The sequence below is a fragment of the Acanthisitta chloris genome, unplaced genomic scaffold, assembly GCF_000695815.1.
Source record: "Acanthisitta chloris isolate BGI_N310 unplaced genomic scaffold, ASM69581v1 scaffold19326, whole genome shotgun sequence".
NCBI lineage: Eukaryota > Metazoa > Chordata > Aves > Passeriformes > Acanthisittidae > Acanthisitta > Acanthisitta chloris.
Window position 1 is genome coordinate 1 of NW_008678990.1, and position 12,647 is coordinate 12,647.

General features: G+C 52.5%; 1 protein-coding gene across 1 annotated transcript in view; it reads right to left on the reverse strand.

Annotated features, from left to right (window-relative positions):
- Nucleotides 1-1,037: 1,037 nt before the first annotated feature.
- Nucleotides 1,038-12,647, reverse strand: part of TRIM9 (tripartite motif containing 9) — a gene marked incomplete at its 5' end in the record, with an annotated part of 30,618 nt that continues 19,008 nt past the window's right edge. The window contains 6 exons of the mRNA XM_009077127.1: nt 1,038-1,100; nt 3,626-3,788; nt 5,569-5,872; nt 7,111-7,134; nt 8,198-8,239; nt 10,765-10,953. Coding sequence (XP_009075375.1) covers nt 1,038-1,100; nt 3,626-3,788; nt 5,569-5,872; nt 7,111-7,134; nt 8,198-8,239; nt 10,765-10,953 — 785 coding nt within the window. The remainder of the gene's footprint in view (nt 1,101-3,625; nt 3,789-5,568; nt 5,873-7,110; nt 7,135-8,197; nt 8,240-10,764; nt 10,954-12,647) is intronic.

Consider the following 12,647-nt stretch of genomic DNA (forward strand, 5'->3'; position numbering starts at 1 on the left):
CGGCGCCCACCATACACCACCTCCCGGTCCTCTCCTGCCTCTGAATTACCAGAAAGTCAAGTGGGGAGTGGAGGCTGATGGGATCTGCTGCCGGCAGCAGGTGCAGGCAGGGAAATGGAGGTTTTTCTTGGAGAGTATGCTAGTTTGACCAGCTCTCCTTCCTCGCCATCCCCATCCCATCCCATCCCATCCCTGGGCTCCCCGTCAGGCCCTCACTGCAGGATGAATTCTCTGGTGATTGGAAGGACACTATCAGTTCAATTTAAGGCTAGGCTTTATATGGCAACTATAAAAAAATAAACACTAATCTCCAGAGAGCCAGGCAAGGGCTCCCTGGCATTTGGCTGTGGCGTTTGTGCTGGCACAGGGCTGTGGGGACCTGGGGGAGAGCACCCTGAGGGTGCTCAGCACTGAACCGAGGGCCTGTCAGCACCCAGAGCACCTGCACAGGGCAGCCACCCCCTGCCCACCGCTGCACCTCAGGGGGACGAGGGACGGAGTAGGCAGGATCCTTTGGTAAGGACACGGAGACTGACTGGTAATCCAGGACCCACCTCTACACGTGACCGAGGGTGCTCTGCAAGAAAGGCCACAGGGGAAAGAAATATCCTGCAAAGTAACGGGGCTGGAGTGGGTGGAAGCTTTCCCGTGGGTGGGATCCCTCCCGCCAGCCCCGCGGGAGGGGAAAGCGCTCTGCGGGACGAGACGGATCTGCACCCCCTAAACCCCAACTCAAACCAGGAAAACCAAACCTAAAAGCAGACACAGAAGAACAGCTCAGGCTACCTAGGTACTTCATCAGCCAAAAAGAGCTAAAGAGCGAAGCGCACACACACAGGACAGCGCGGAGGATGGAGAGAGGAGATGGCCGAAAGCCAAGGTCTTCCTTCCTGCTTTGCCTCCCGTCTCCAGCCAGAGGCAGAGCAGGGACCTGGCAGCTGAGCAGGGACCTGGCAGCTGGGTGGCTGGCCTCATCCCACAGGAGGGAACAGGCTGGCTCCTCTCACCCCGAGGAGGCAGCCGGCTCCGGAGCATCTTCACGGCATGGCCGAGCGCGAGGCGTAGAACTCGGGGACTGGCAGCCCGGTGTGCAGCGTCACCTGCAACGAGAGACGTGGAGCTCAGCCGTGTGCCACCGTGCCTGGTGGGACAGCTCGTGGCACATCGACCCCAGGGAGGGCAGGAGCAGCACCTAGGGAGAGGCAGGACGTGGCTGGAGGTGTGAGGAGTATCCTCCCTGCTGCAGGAGGGGCTGGGGGTGTCCCAAAAACTGTGGTGGTGGCTCCACCTCACTTTGTCCTGACCTGATGGAGCTGCTGGAGCCCCTGTGAACTGGGACTGCTGGTACCAGCACTACCAAGGCCCAGATATTCCCGGCTGGCTGTGGACAAATCTGACAGTTGGCTATCAGAAAGGTGGGACACGGCAAGAGCTGGATCTTTGTGCAGATGGGATGGACAGGAGGGGATGAGGAGTGCAAAGCCATCAGTACAGGAGACCTCAGAGCTGAGGGGGGTGGGGACAGCAGAGAGGATGTGGTTGATTGCTAGTGGGAGGAAGGACCTTCGTGGTGGGGAAGCTGAGCAGTATCAGGGTGCTGGGGCAAGGCCATGCTACTGCGTGGGGCATGTTCAAGTGCAGCCTGTAACGGTCCCTTCCAACCCAAACCTTCCTGATCCTATGAAAATGGGAGCTGGGCACTCGTCCTGGCATCATTCAGGGGTGGGGAGTGATGCAGCAGAGACTACAAATATCAGAACTATGAGGGAGTGAAGGAAATACAGGGGACTGATGTGCACTGGTCCAAGAAAAATCCTGGTCCACCTGGGATCTGGAGAGGCTCCATGTGCACGGGCTGACCAGGCAAGGGGCCAGGCCCTGGCAGTGCTCACATGCACCAGTGAGCAGCACAGGGGGAATTCAGTTCCCTCCACAAATGCTTTAATTTGGGAGGAAAGCACAGTTCCTTCTTTTATTGCAGCACCAGCATTTCCTCCTTCAGATACTCATAGAACACTTTGCCTAAAATACAATGATTTCCCTCCTAATTAGAGTTGTTTTTAATTAGCTATACACCTCTGAAGAAAGATAATGAATGGATTTGGTTTATTAGCAGCCTTTTATCAGCATCCCATGGGACTTTTCTGTTGTCAGGGGATTTAAGCTCTGCCTTGCCCACAGGACTGTCACAAAGCTGAGGGGCTCCAGAAATGTGCTTGTCTCTTATGGCTGTGTAAGGGATTGAGGCAGGAATTAAACCCCTCACACAGCAGGAGGATTTTACCACACCCAATTAATACAGTACCTCCAAACCCAGCACAGACAGGATGGGCTTCATTAATGTTTCCTAATAAAACATCTGCCAGCCCTTCTCCAAGCTGGGCAGACTCCCCTGCCTGCAAGGCCTTTCAGTGGGACACTGTGGCAGGGATGCTCCAATGGTTTGAGATGGCCCCAATCCACCTCTGCCTCAGTGCTGCTGGAACAGTCACTGCCTTGGTGACAGGGCAGTGCTGAAAACAGAGCACGTCCTAACCCATGGATCCCTGACTTACAGAGGCCACTTGGTGTCTCTGAGCTTGCACAGAGGTGATCGCAGAATCCCAGAATTGCTGGAGTTGGAAGGGAACTGAAAGCTCATCTCACTCCACCCCTTGCCATGGGCAGGGACACCTTCCACCAGCCCAGGTTGCTCCAAGCCCCATCCAACCTGGCCTGGAACACTCCCAGGGATGAAGCAGCCACAGCTTCTCTGGGCAACCTGTGCCAGTGCCTCAGCACCCTCACAGGGAGGAATTCCTTCCCAATATCCCATCTAGCCCTGCCCTCTGGCAGTGGGAAGCCATTCCCCCTTCTCCTGCCACTCCATGCCCTTGTCCAAAGTCCCTCTCCAGTTTTGATATCCACTGCAGAAGAGCACACCAAAATGCTCAACACCTTGAGATCATCCATTACATGCCCTATGTCCTAGGATGTGTCTGGGCACTTGTGCAGGGTGGGAGGTACAGACAGTGGTAGGGTGTGTGTGCCAAAGCCATGTTGGTAAATGTGGGAGATTCCCAGGAGGAGATGACAGCAGGGATGTGATCAGTGAGTATTAAAATGAAAGATGGAAATACCGGATCGGCCCAGGGAGCCACAGCTTGGTGATGGTCAGGAGAGCTGAGAGCTTGGGAGAGAGGGAGAGAACAGGGGTTGGAAATGCATCAGAGGAAAACAGGCTTTAAAAGGTGCCCCTTCTCCTTGGTGATGCTTCTGTTGATGGGTCCTGGGAGAGCCGTACAAGCTGGTGAGGCTCCCAAAACAGAGCTGTCAAACCCCATTGACCAGGGAGGGCTGAAGAGCCCCAACGCTCCCGCAGCTGTGATGGAGAAACCTGGAGTGAGGAGTCTGAGGCAGCAGCTGTGGCTGCAGAAAGGCCTGTCCTGATTTTGGAGACTCAAAGGTAGTTTAGGGTGCAAGTTTAGCTCTTTCCAAGCCATCCCTGTTGCACAGAGCCCTCCTACTCCACAAAGTCCCTGTGCTGCTGAGCCTCAACTCCCACTGCAGTGATAGCAGCATGAGGGTGAGTGTGACAGCAAGTTCACCCCTGGGGATGCCGCAGAGAGCACATCAAAGCCCATACCTGCACGTTCCTGTTGAGGCTAACAGCAGGGAAGAAGAGGCCCTCTAGGTTCTCAAAGGCAACAGGCCCTTGCTGGTCCTCATTGATGGAGAATGTCAAAGTCCTCCTGGTCAAATCCAGCAGCACTCCCACCGTGGCGCCTTTCGTTATCCCACCCTCGGTTCTGTGGGGGTGAGAAGATCAGAGCATCTCTGTGGCTTAATGTCCCCTTGCTTCTCACTCAAGCTTCAGGCCCTGGACCTCAAGGGCTGATGATGCTGAACATCACAGCTCAACCAAGAGCCAGGTCATGACCTGCTCCCATCCCAGCCATGCTCAAGGGTCCATGGGGCTGCTCTCTGCTTGCTGTGATGTCCCTGAGGGCAAAGCTACACTGAGAGCAGCCACAGCCACACAACCATGGGACTGGCTCATGGAACTGGGGAGCAAAGCTTAATGCCACATGGCAAAAGCTGCTGATTCATCAGGGAAAGGCCCATGATGCTGCAGGAGGGGATCATGCCCCAGGCTCTCCCCAGTCCCACTGTTCCATGAGCTGTGGCACAGGGATCATACTCATAGTATCATAGTAAGTTAAGGGGTTAGAATGGAGCTTAGATATCATCCAGCCCCAACCCCTGCCCTTGGCAGGGACACCTCCCACCAGAGCAGGTTCCTCAAGGCTGTAGCCAACCTGGCTTTGCCACAGCCTCCCTGGGCAACCTGTGCCAGTGTCTCACCACCCTCACAGGGAAAAACTTCTGCCGAAGCTCTAATCTAAATTTCCCTCTTTCAATTTATCCCCATTACCCTTTGTCCTATCACTCCAGACCCAGCTGTTGTTTTCTTGTTGCAGAGTTGCAGAGCTTTGGGAGTTACAGGGAAGGAAATGTTACATGGAAGAGTCAGTGTGGGAAGAGTGGCAGTAGGCAGGGAAGGAATACTGGAGCAAGGCAGCACCAGGCAAGCAGGGACTGTCCTCTTAGAATCATAGACTCATCAAGGTTGGAGGAGACGTCTAAGATCATCAAGTCCAACCATTAACCTGTCCCCTAATCCCTAAACCATATCCTCCAGCGCCAGATCCAGACACCTCTGAAACACCTCCAGGGGTGGTGACTCCACCACATCCCTGGGCAGCATATTCCAATGCCTCTTGCTCAGGGCAAGGGCACATCCTCTAATAGAGGTGACTGGGACCAATGTCACCCTTCCTGTGGGCACCTGTAGGTGCCACTGGCAAAGCCACAGGGCTGAGAGAGATTAGGCTGTGGTCTCCAGGAGGAAGACTCTGTTCCAAATCACCCTTTGTCCTTCCAGACCCAACTGTTGTTTTCTTGTTGCAGAGTTGCAGAGCTTTGGGAGTTACAGGGAAGGAAATGTTACATGGAAGAGTCAGTGTGGGAAGAGTGGCAGTAGGCAGGGAAGGAATACTGGAGCAAGGCAGCACCAGGCAAGCAGGGACTGTCCTCTTAGAATCATAGACTCATCAAGGTTCCAGACCCAACTGTTGTTTTCTTGTTGCAGAGTTGCAGAGCTTTGGGAGTTACAGGGAAGGAAATGTTACATGGAAGAGTCAGTGTGGGAAGAGTGGCAGTAGGCAGGGAAGGAATACTGGAGCAAGGCAGCACCAGGCAAGCAGGGACTGTCCTCTTAGAATCATAGACTCATCAAGGTTGGAGGAGACGTCTAAGATCATCAAGTCCAACCATTAACCTGTCCCCTAATCCCTAAACCATATCCTCCAGCGCCAGATCCAGACACCTCTGAAACACCTCCAGGGGTGGTGACTCCACCTATTCCAATGCCTCTTGCTCAGGGCAAGGGCACATCCTCTAATAGAGGTGACTGGGACCAATGTCACCCTTCCTGTGGGCACCTGTAGGTGCCACTGGCAAAGCCACAGGGCTGAGAGAGATTAGGCTGTGGTCTCCAGGAGGAAGACTCTGTTCCAAATCACCTACCTGTTGGTGTGTGAGTTGTTGTGCATGAACCAGCTCCTGTTATTGTCCACATACATGGCCCAGGCCTTGTCATCCTTGCCCAGCATGGCATCCTTCAGGACATCGATGCGTGCCACACCGAAGGCTGGGTCGGGGTGGTTGTCATACCGATCAATCGACAGCTCCCAGTAATGGAGCCCTTTGGAAAAGCCAGTTTTCCCCAGCACAACCCTGTCATCATAGCTGTTGCAGGTGACAGTCAGGTTGTCATTGGAAAAGATGATGTCAGCATGGGCAGAGGAAGGATCGAAAGAGAACCAAGCAACTGCAACACACAAAGGACATGAGGTCAGCGCGGTGGGAGAACAGTGCCGGCGCCGCGCGGAGCCAACATGGACAGCGCATGCTGCATGCAGGGAGCATGTGGGCAGGGAGCTGCACAGCGGAGGGGACTGCTGGCTCTGGGGAGAACCTTCCATCCTGGAGGGATGCACTGAGCTCCTGTGGATGCAGCTGCCAGCATGGCAGGGGTTTTATGGCTAGGATGTGGAGGAGTTTTGCTCTTGCTGCTCCATGGTGCCTGTCTGTCTCTGTCTCTGTCCCCTCCCAATGTCTTGGCACATGAGCCTGTAGGATCCTCATGATCTCCTAAAATTTGGCCCTAGCAGGGCCATCCTGTCTATCTAGGCTATCCCTGTCAGGTCTCCAGGTCTAACATAGAATTATAGGAGCATGGAATGGTTTGGGTTGGAAGAGACCTTCAAGACCATCTCATTCCACCCCCTGCCATGGGCAGGGACACATTCCACCAGCCCAGGTTGCTCCAAGCCCCATCCAACCTGGCCTGGAACACTCCCAGGGATGAAGCAGCCACAGCTGCTCTGGGCAACCTGAGCCAGTGACTCAGCACCCTCATAGCCAAGAAGTTCTCCCTAATATCTAATCTAAATTAACCACTGCAAAATCTACTTCTCCAATCATCTAAGCCCTGTCCAACCTGGCCCTGAACATAACTTATTCTTACAACTAAGGGCTACTCATGCAGCAGTTTCAGGGTCAGGTCAGTGTGGGAAGGAGACTGAGCATCAGCAGATAAACTCTGTGTATTTAAGGGCTGTTTGGGAAACCAAAAGCACACACAAAGGTTTACACTGACAGAAATACTACATCATGCCAAGAAACCTCCCTGCCAAGCAACAAGCCACACATAAGACAAGAACTAGCTCATGGGAAGGCTGGAAAACACCCCCAAACCTCCACAGCTGCTGGTTTAAATGCAGAAGACTCAGTTCCTGCAAATCTGACAGATACAGAGGGACAAGACAGAGGGATGGGGATTCACAAGCCACCAGCCCAGTTCCCCAGGTGCTTCTCTCCTGTTTTCTCCACTGAAACGTGAACTGACACACCCACAGAACACTCTGACGGCTGCAGGAGGCAACACAGCTTGAAAAATAAAAGACTCTGGTGAGATTGATTCAGTGGTTTATTGGTTGTGTCACGACACAGCGGACATGCACGCGGCCGCCCCGCGGTCACAACCCGCCTCGGGTGAGCCCGTACCTGCCACCATTTTTTTAATGTCAACTGTGGTCATTCCCAAGGAAAGGCATGAGGAGAGAAAACAGCAAATAAAGTTGGGTAAGGAAAGGAAGGAGAAACAATTCCTGCTTGTCTGAGCCTCCAGCCAGAGTATGGGCCTTGCAGAGCTCTGTATTGAGGATGAGCTGGGGATGTGAGTGGTGCAGGCTGGCTGGCACAGGAAGGAGGGAATCCCACAGGGCTGAGGCTCCTTCTCCCAGGGGAATGATCAGGATTAGCCCTGTAGGAAGTCCGAAGGGAACAGGCAAGCAGCAACCACCTTGCTTTAATTAGTTGCAGAGGGGCTAATTGCCTCCGTGTCATTTGGCCCATGTTCAAGTGGCCTTAATGAAGGGGAATACGTATTGCTTTGAGAATCATGGAATCACAGAATGGATAGAAGGACTTTAATGACCATCCAGTTCCACCCCTTGCCATGGGCAGGGACACCTTCCACCAGCCCAGGCTGCTCCAAGCCCCATCCAACCTGGCCTGGAACACTCCCAGGGATGGAGCAGCCACAGGTGCTCTGGGCAACCTGTGCCAGTGCCTCAGCACCCTCACAGGGAAGGATTTCTTCCTAATGTCCCATCTATCCCTGCCCTCTGGTAATTTAAAAGAGCAGGAGGATCAGCTCTTAATTACAGGGCTACTTCCAGAGCACTGACTTTAGGCTTCTCTTTAAAACCATACAGGGAACAACTTTAAATGCCTTTACGTCATACTGCAATCACCATTCCTCTTCCAAATGTGCCTCCTGCCCAGGGCAGTGGTGGAGTCACCATCCCTGGAGGGATTTAAAAGCCATGTGGCACTTGGAGACATGGTTAGTGGTGGCCTTGGCAGTGCTGGGGGAACAGTTGGACTCTATGATCTTAGAAGGCTTTTCCAACTGGAACAATCCTGTGATTCTATGACATCTGAGTGCTCTGCAAGCAGGGTATGAGCTACAAGTGCTGCACAGAAGCACCTCCATAGAAGTGGGACAAAGAAAAGTTAAAAGATTCAAATGCAAAAAAAATGAAGCAACGGGTAGCAGGTGCCAGCTAATTGGAATAAAGATACTTGCCTAATTGAGAGTAAGGTGTTCCTTGTGTCTCAAAATTGCATCCTACAAAGAGATACTACATTTTACACATCACAGCTAAGGAACAACAACCTGACAAACACTCCTGAGCATTCACCCAGTCACTAAGCATCCAGCAGCCACAGGAGACCTGATTCATTAAAAGCCAGAGGGCACAGAGAGGGGTCACAAACACGACCTGTGAGTTTCAGTGTGAACTGTGTCAAGGCTGATTGCTCAGGATGCCAAATCATTGGGCTTTTCCCCAGAAAAGAGGCAGGAAATGTTAGCTTTGGTGGAGTATCTTGACTGCTTGGTAAATATTATCCAGATTGACTGAAAAAAACACTCACTGGAGGACAAGCACTGAGGAAAAAGCAGCCACCGGTGTGTCCAGTGAATAGGGACCATCAAGCTTGTCCAGGCTGCCTCCCTGATGGGTGTGAGGCCTGGGCAGGAGTGGAGCAGGAAAGGAGGTCCTTGGGGCAGAGGCCTGGCCTCAGACTCCTGCTAGCACCCAGAGGGCACCAGGCTGTAGTTTCAACTGCATCTCAATAGGCAGGATGTGTTGGGGTGTTCTTCATCCTCCTGTGCCAGACCACTGGCTGCAAACACCTCCAGGGAGCAGGGCTGCAGCCAGGCAGTGATCCAGGGGAGTCTGTCCTGATCTAAGAGCTTGTCTTGATCTACGAGTTTGTTCTCACCAGGCAGTTGTCCTGATCTAGGAGCTTGTCCTCCTCAGGAGGAGAGAACAACATGAAGCCTCCATGTTGCCGCTGCATGGAAGAGCACTCATGAAGGGTGCTGGATTTTAAGGACAGCCTTGCTGACCTCTGTGACTGTTTTTGCCCCTCCTGACTAACATGTTGGTGGGAAAGCACTTGGCTATGATGTGGGAGAGCACCTGGCTGTGGTTGTGCTCCATGCCATACTGCTGGCAAGTGCCAAGTGGCACCTCCTGAGGCTGTTTAATGAATCATGCCCCGTGCCCTGCTCAAATAGTACTTCTCAAGATCTCTGCACATCACTGTGGTAGCATGAGGGACACACAGACCCCAGGGAGGGGTTCAGGACCCCATTTTACCCTGCCCTCCCACCCCAGAGCGTGGCTGCAGAGGTCCAGACTGCACACACACACGTCTTGCTCACGGCCAGCGCGGAGGAGCTCAGAACACCGGACACAGAGTGAGGAACGTCCGTAACAAAACAGCCTTGAAGCCATCAGCTCACAGCAGCAGGATGAGAAATAAAACAGAAAAAGCACAAAGAAAAAAAGGAAGTTTGCAGAGCCCCCCCCAGTTATTGTGGCAAGGGTCATGCTGCAGCATTCCTCATGCCGTGTTATGGGATGGCAGTAGAACAATCGGGGGCCCCCATTCTTCCTGGGCTTTCCTGGAAGCCAGGAATTAAGCCATTGGAGTGGTGTAAATCCAGAGTGCTGGAAGAATCAGGGCCCAGGATCTTTAGCAAAGGAAGATGTGCAAAGATTGGTTAGAAAACAGCTCTGAGAGATGCCTGTGGCTCTTCACTGGCTGCCCAACATCATCCCTCATTCTGTCTGACCTGCCTAGGTCCCACCACAGCCTGTGATTTCAGGGACAAGGAGGCAAACCAAGTGCTCTTGTGGGGGCTGCCAGAGAGGGAGACATCACAGGAGTGATGTCCTCTGCTCTGCAGAAAACAAGGCTACAGTATGATCATATCTGGTTCTGGCAAAGCCAAGCCCAGTGCTCAAAGCCGAGCAGATGACAGATCACGTCTTCAAGGTCCTAAGCCAGGCTGTGCACTGGCCTGAGCTAGGATCATGGAATCCCACATGGTTTGTATTGGAAGGGACGTTAAAATCATGTCTTTCCACCCCTGCCATGGGCAGGGACACCTTCCACTAGCCCAGGTTGCTCCAAGCCCCATCCAACCTGACCTGGATCACTTCCAGGGATGGAGAAGCCACAACCTCTCTGGGCAACAAGCTAAACCTTGATTGCATCCAGACTGGCTTCTTTCTTAAGAGAGGTCTAGATTTAACCAACCAAACTATTTCTGCAGACCAAGTGTCACAGCAGAAGCTGCATCTACTGGCCATATAGGGAAACTAAGCCATGGAGATGTCCCCCAGGTTTCTCCCAGGGAAGGTCTGTTCTGACTGTCCCAACACAAGACCAACATAAACTAGAGATGAAGGATCTTCTAGTGGAAAGTGTCCCTGTACATGGCATGAGGTTGGAACTGGATGATCTTTAAAGTCCTTTCCAACCCAACATATTCTGAGATTCTAGGATCTGCTGTGCTAAAGGGTTCAGCCATTCCAGCCCTAACAAGAACAGCACCTACACGAGGAGTTACAGTGCTGCTCCATCTCCCACACCCCACACTGCTCGCACTGCAACGGACAGATGCAAACACCACGAGAACTAGCCCACCAAAACCCCCTAGTGCCAAACAGAAAGAATTCCCCCTGCCATCTGCATGTCATGGGAAAAACAAACACAACAAAGGAACAAAACAAACAAATAGTTTGGAGATGCCCAGAAGCACAGACCAAGAGGAAATGCCAGAGGTGCTCAGCTCACCGGCTGAATTGAGGGACTGTAAAGAAGAATGCAAGCTCAGCTGGTGGGCCGAAGATCTTAGCTCAAAGTAGGATCTCCCCGAGAAGCTGGGCTGGAGGTTAAGGGTGGAGGAGAAAGGACTCATTCTACGCAGCTGTGATCTTTCCAAAGGCACTGGAAAAGGGAGGGTCTGTTCTTCTGACTGCGTGTCTAAACGTAAGATCAATGCAAACTAGACATCAGAAATGGGATCTGCTGGATGGGATCACTCCGTGGCCTGAGCCCAGAGCTTGGAAAGAGCATGGATGCTCCAGCATGCACAGATCCTGCTCTGGTGCATGGAGCAAAACATCTGGTGCTGTGCAACCCAGCAAGACCCTTCAGGGCAGCCTTGCCTGACAGCAGCAAGGAAAACATGTTCATCTTCCAAAATATTCCCATGTCAGCATGATAAATTGCACACTTTTTCTATAAAGGGGGTCCTGCTTCTCTTCACACACCTAAAGATGCCCAGGTTACCATGCACACTTCCCATCGTGCTTCAGTCCATCTCACACCTTCTTGTGCACAATAATTAGTGGTGGAAAACCCAGTTGGTCACACTGGAAGGCAATTTGCAGGGCTCTACTAAGCTCTATCACCCTAAGTACCACCAAGCACCCACCTTACTCAAAGGTTGTTCGGGATGTTGTGTTCTTGGTATCCCTTTGTACCTGTCAAAACACATCTGAGCCTTACAGTAAGAATTTAACTTATGAGATTCACAGCAAAATGTCAGAGTAGAGGGAACCTCATTTCCCCACTGCCACAGTCACCTCCTGCAACGTCTGCCCTAGCCTTGTCCAGGGATATGTTAACATGAAAAGGTAAAATCCACCATCCACACATTCAAATTCCCAGCACACTTCATCCCCAGCCTTCCCATCTCAGCTGTGAACATGGATTGAACTGGAAATCATGGTAAAACCAATCAAAGGAAACATTTCTTTTCACAGTGGGTTGTGACTTCTGCAACTGCTGCTGCGGCCGAGGCTGTGGAAGCAAAGGTGTCAGTGGGGTCAGACATGCATTACATCAGTTATTGCACAACAGGTCAATGAACAGAGCTCAGGGTTAGGGAGGGACCAGTAACACCCACCAAGAGTGAGAGAAACTACTACCATGAGTAGCCACCTCATGACTTCCCCTAACTAGCACCTATGTCCCTATAGCTCCTTGCAGGTTGTTTCTCCTTGGCTTGTTCACCCCTTTCCAAAAGCTTCTGGCTAAAAAGCTGCTGAGGGTCACTCCATGAATGGTCACGAATTTGAAGTTGGGCTCCAGGAGGTGGACTTGAAAGAAGAGAAAAGATTCTGGTGTCGACTAGGCTGGGGAAGGGAGGTTGAAGCTCTGGGGAGCAGGCAGGGACAATCCCCTCCAGCACTGCTGAGCTGCTCTTCTCCATCTCCACCTGGGGTGAGTTGGGCCTTCATCCTGCCATCCAGCTTGCTGGCTAGCCCATGGAAAGAAACAACACTGGAGGCAGTCAGAAACATCTCAGAAATCATAGCTTCATAGTATGTTAAGGGGTTGGAATGGATCTTAGAGATCATCAAGTCTCAACCCCTGCCCTGGGCAGGGACACCTCCCACCAGAAAGCCAAACACATGGGAAACCCTCTGGGGCACAGCCCATCTCCCAGCCAGGAGCCACCCTGTCCTGCTGGTGGCACCAAGAACCAACTTTGAAGAGTGGACTGCAATTTCTTCAGCTGGAAAACACAGTTTTCTTTGGGATGAGTAGCAGATGCCTCACCACGGGCTGGGAAGATGCTCTTGCTGTAGGCTTGCATGTGTGCTGCCTGACTCCCCTTGGAGCTGGGCTTCAAGCCCTTGGAGTTTGGCTGAGCAGGAGCACAGAGGCAT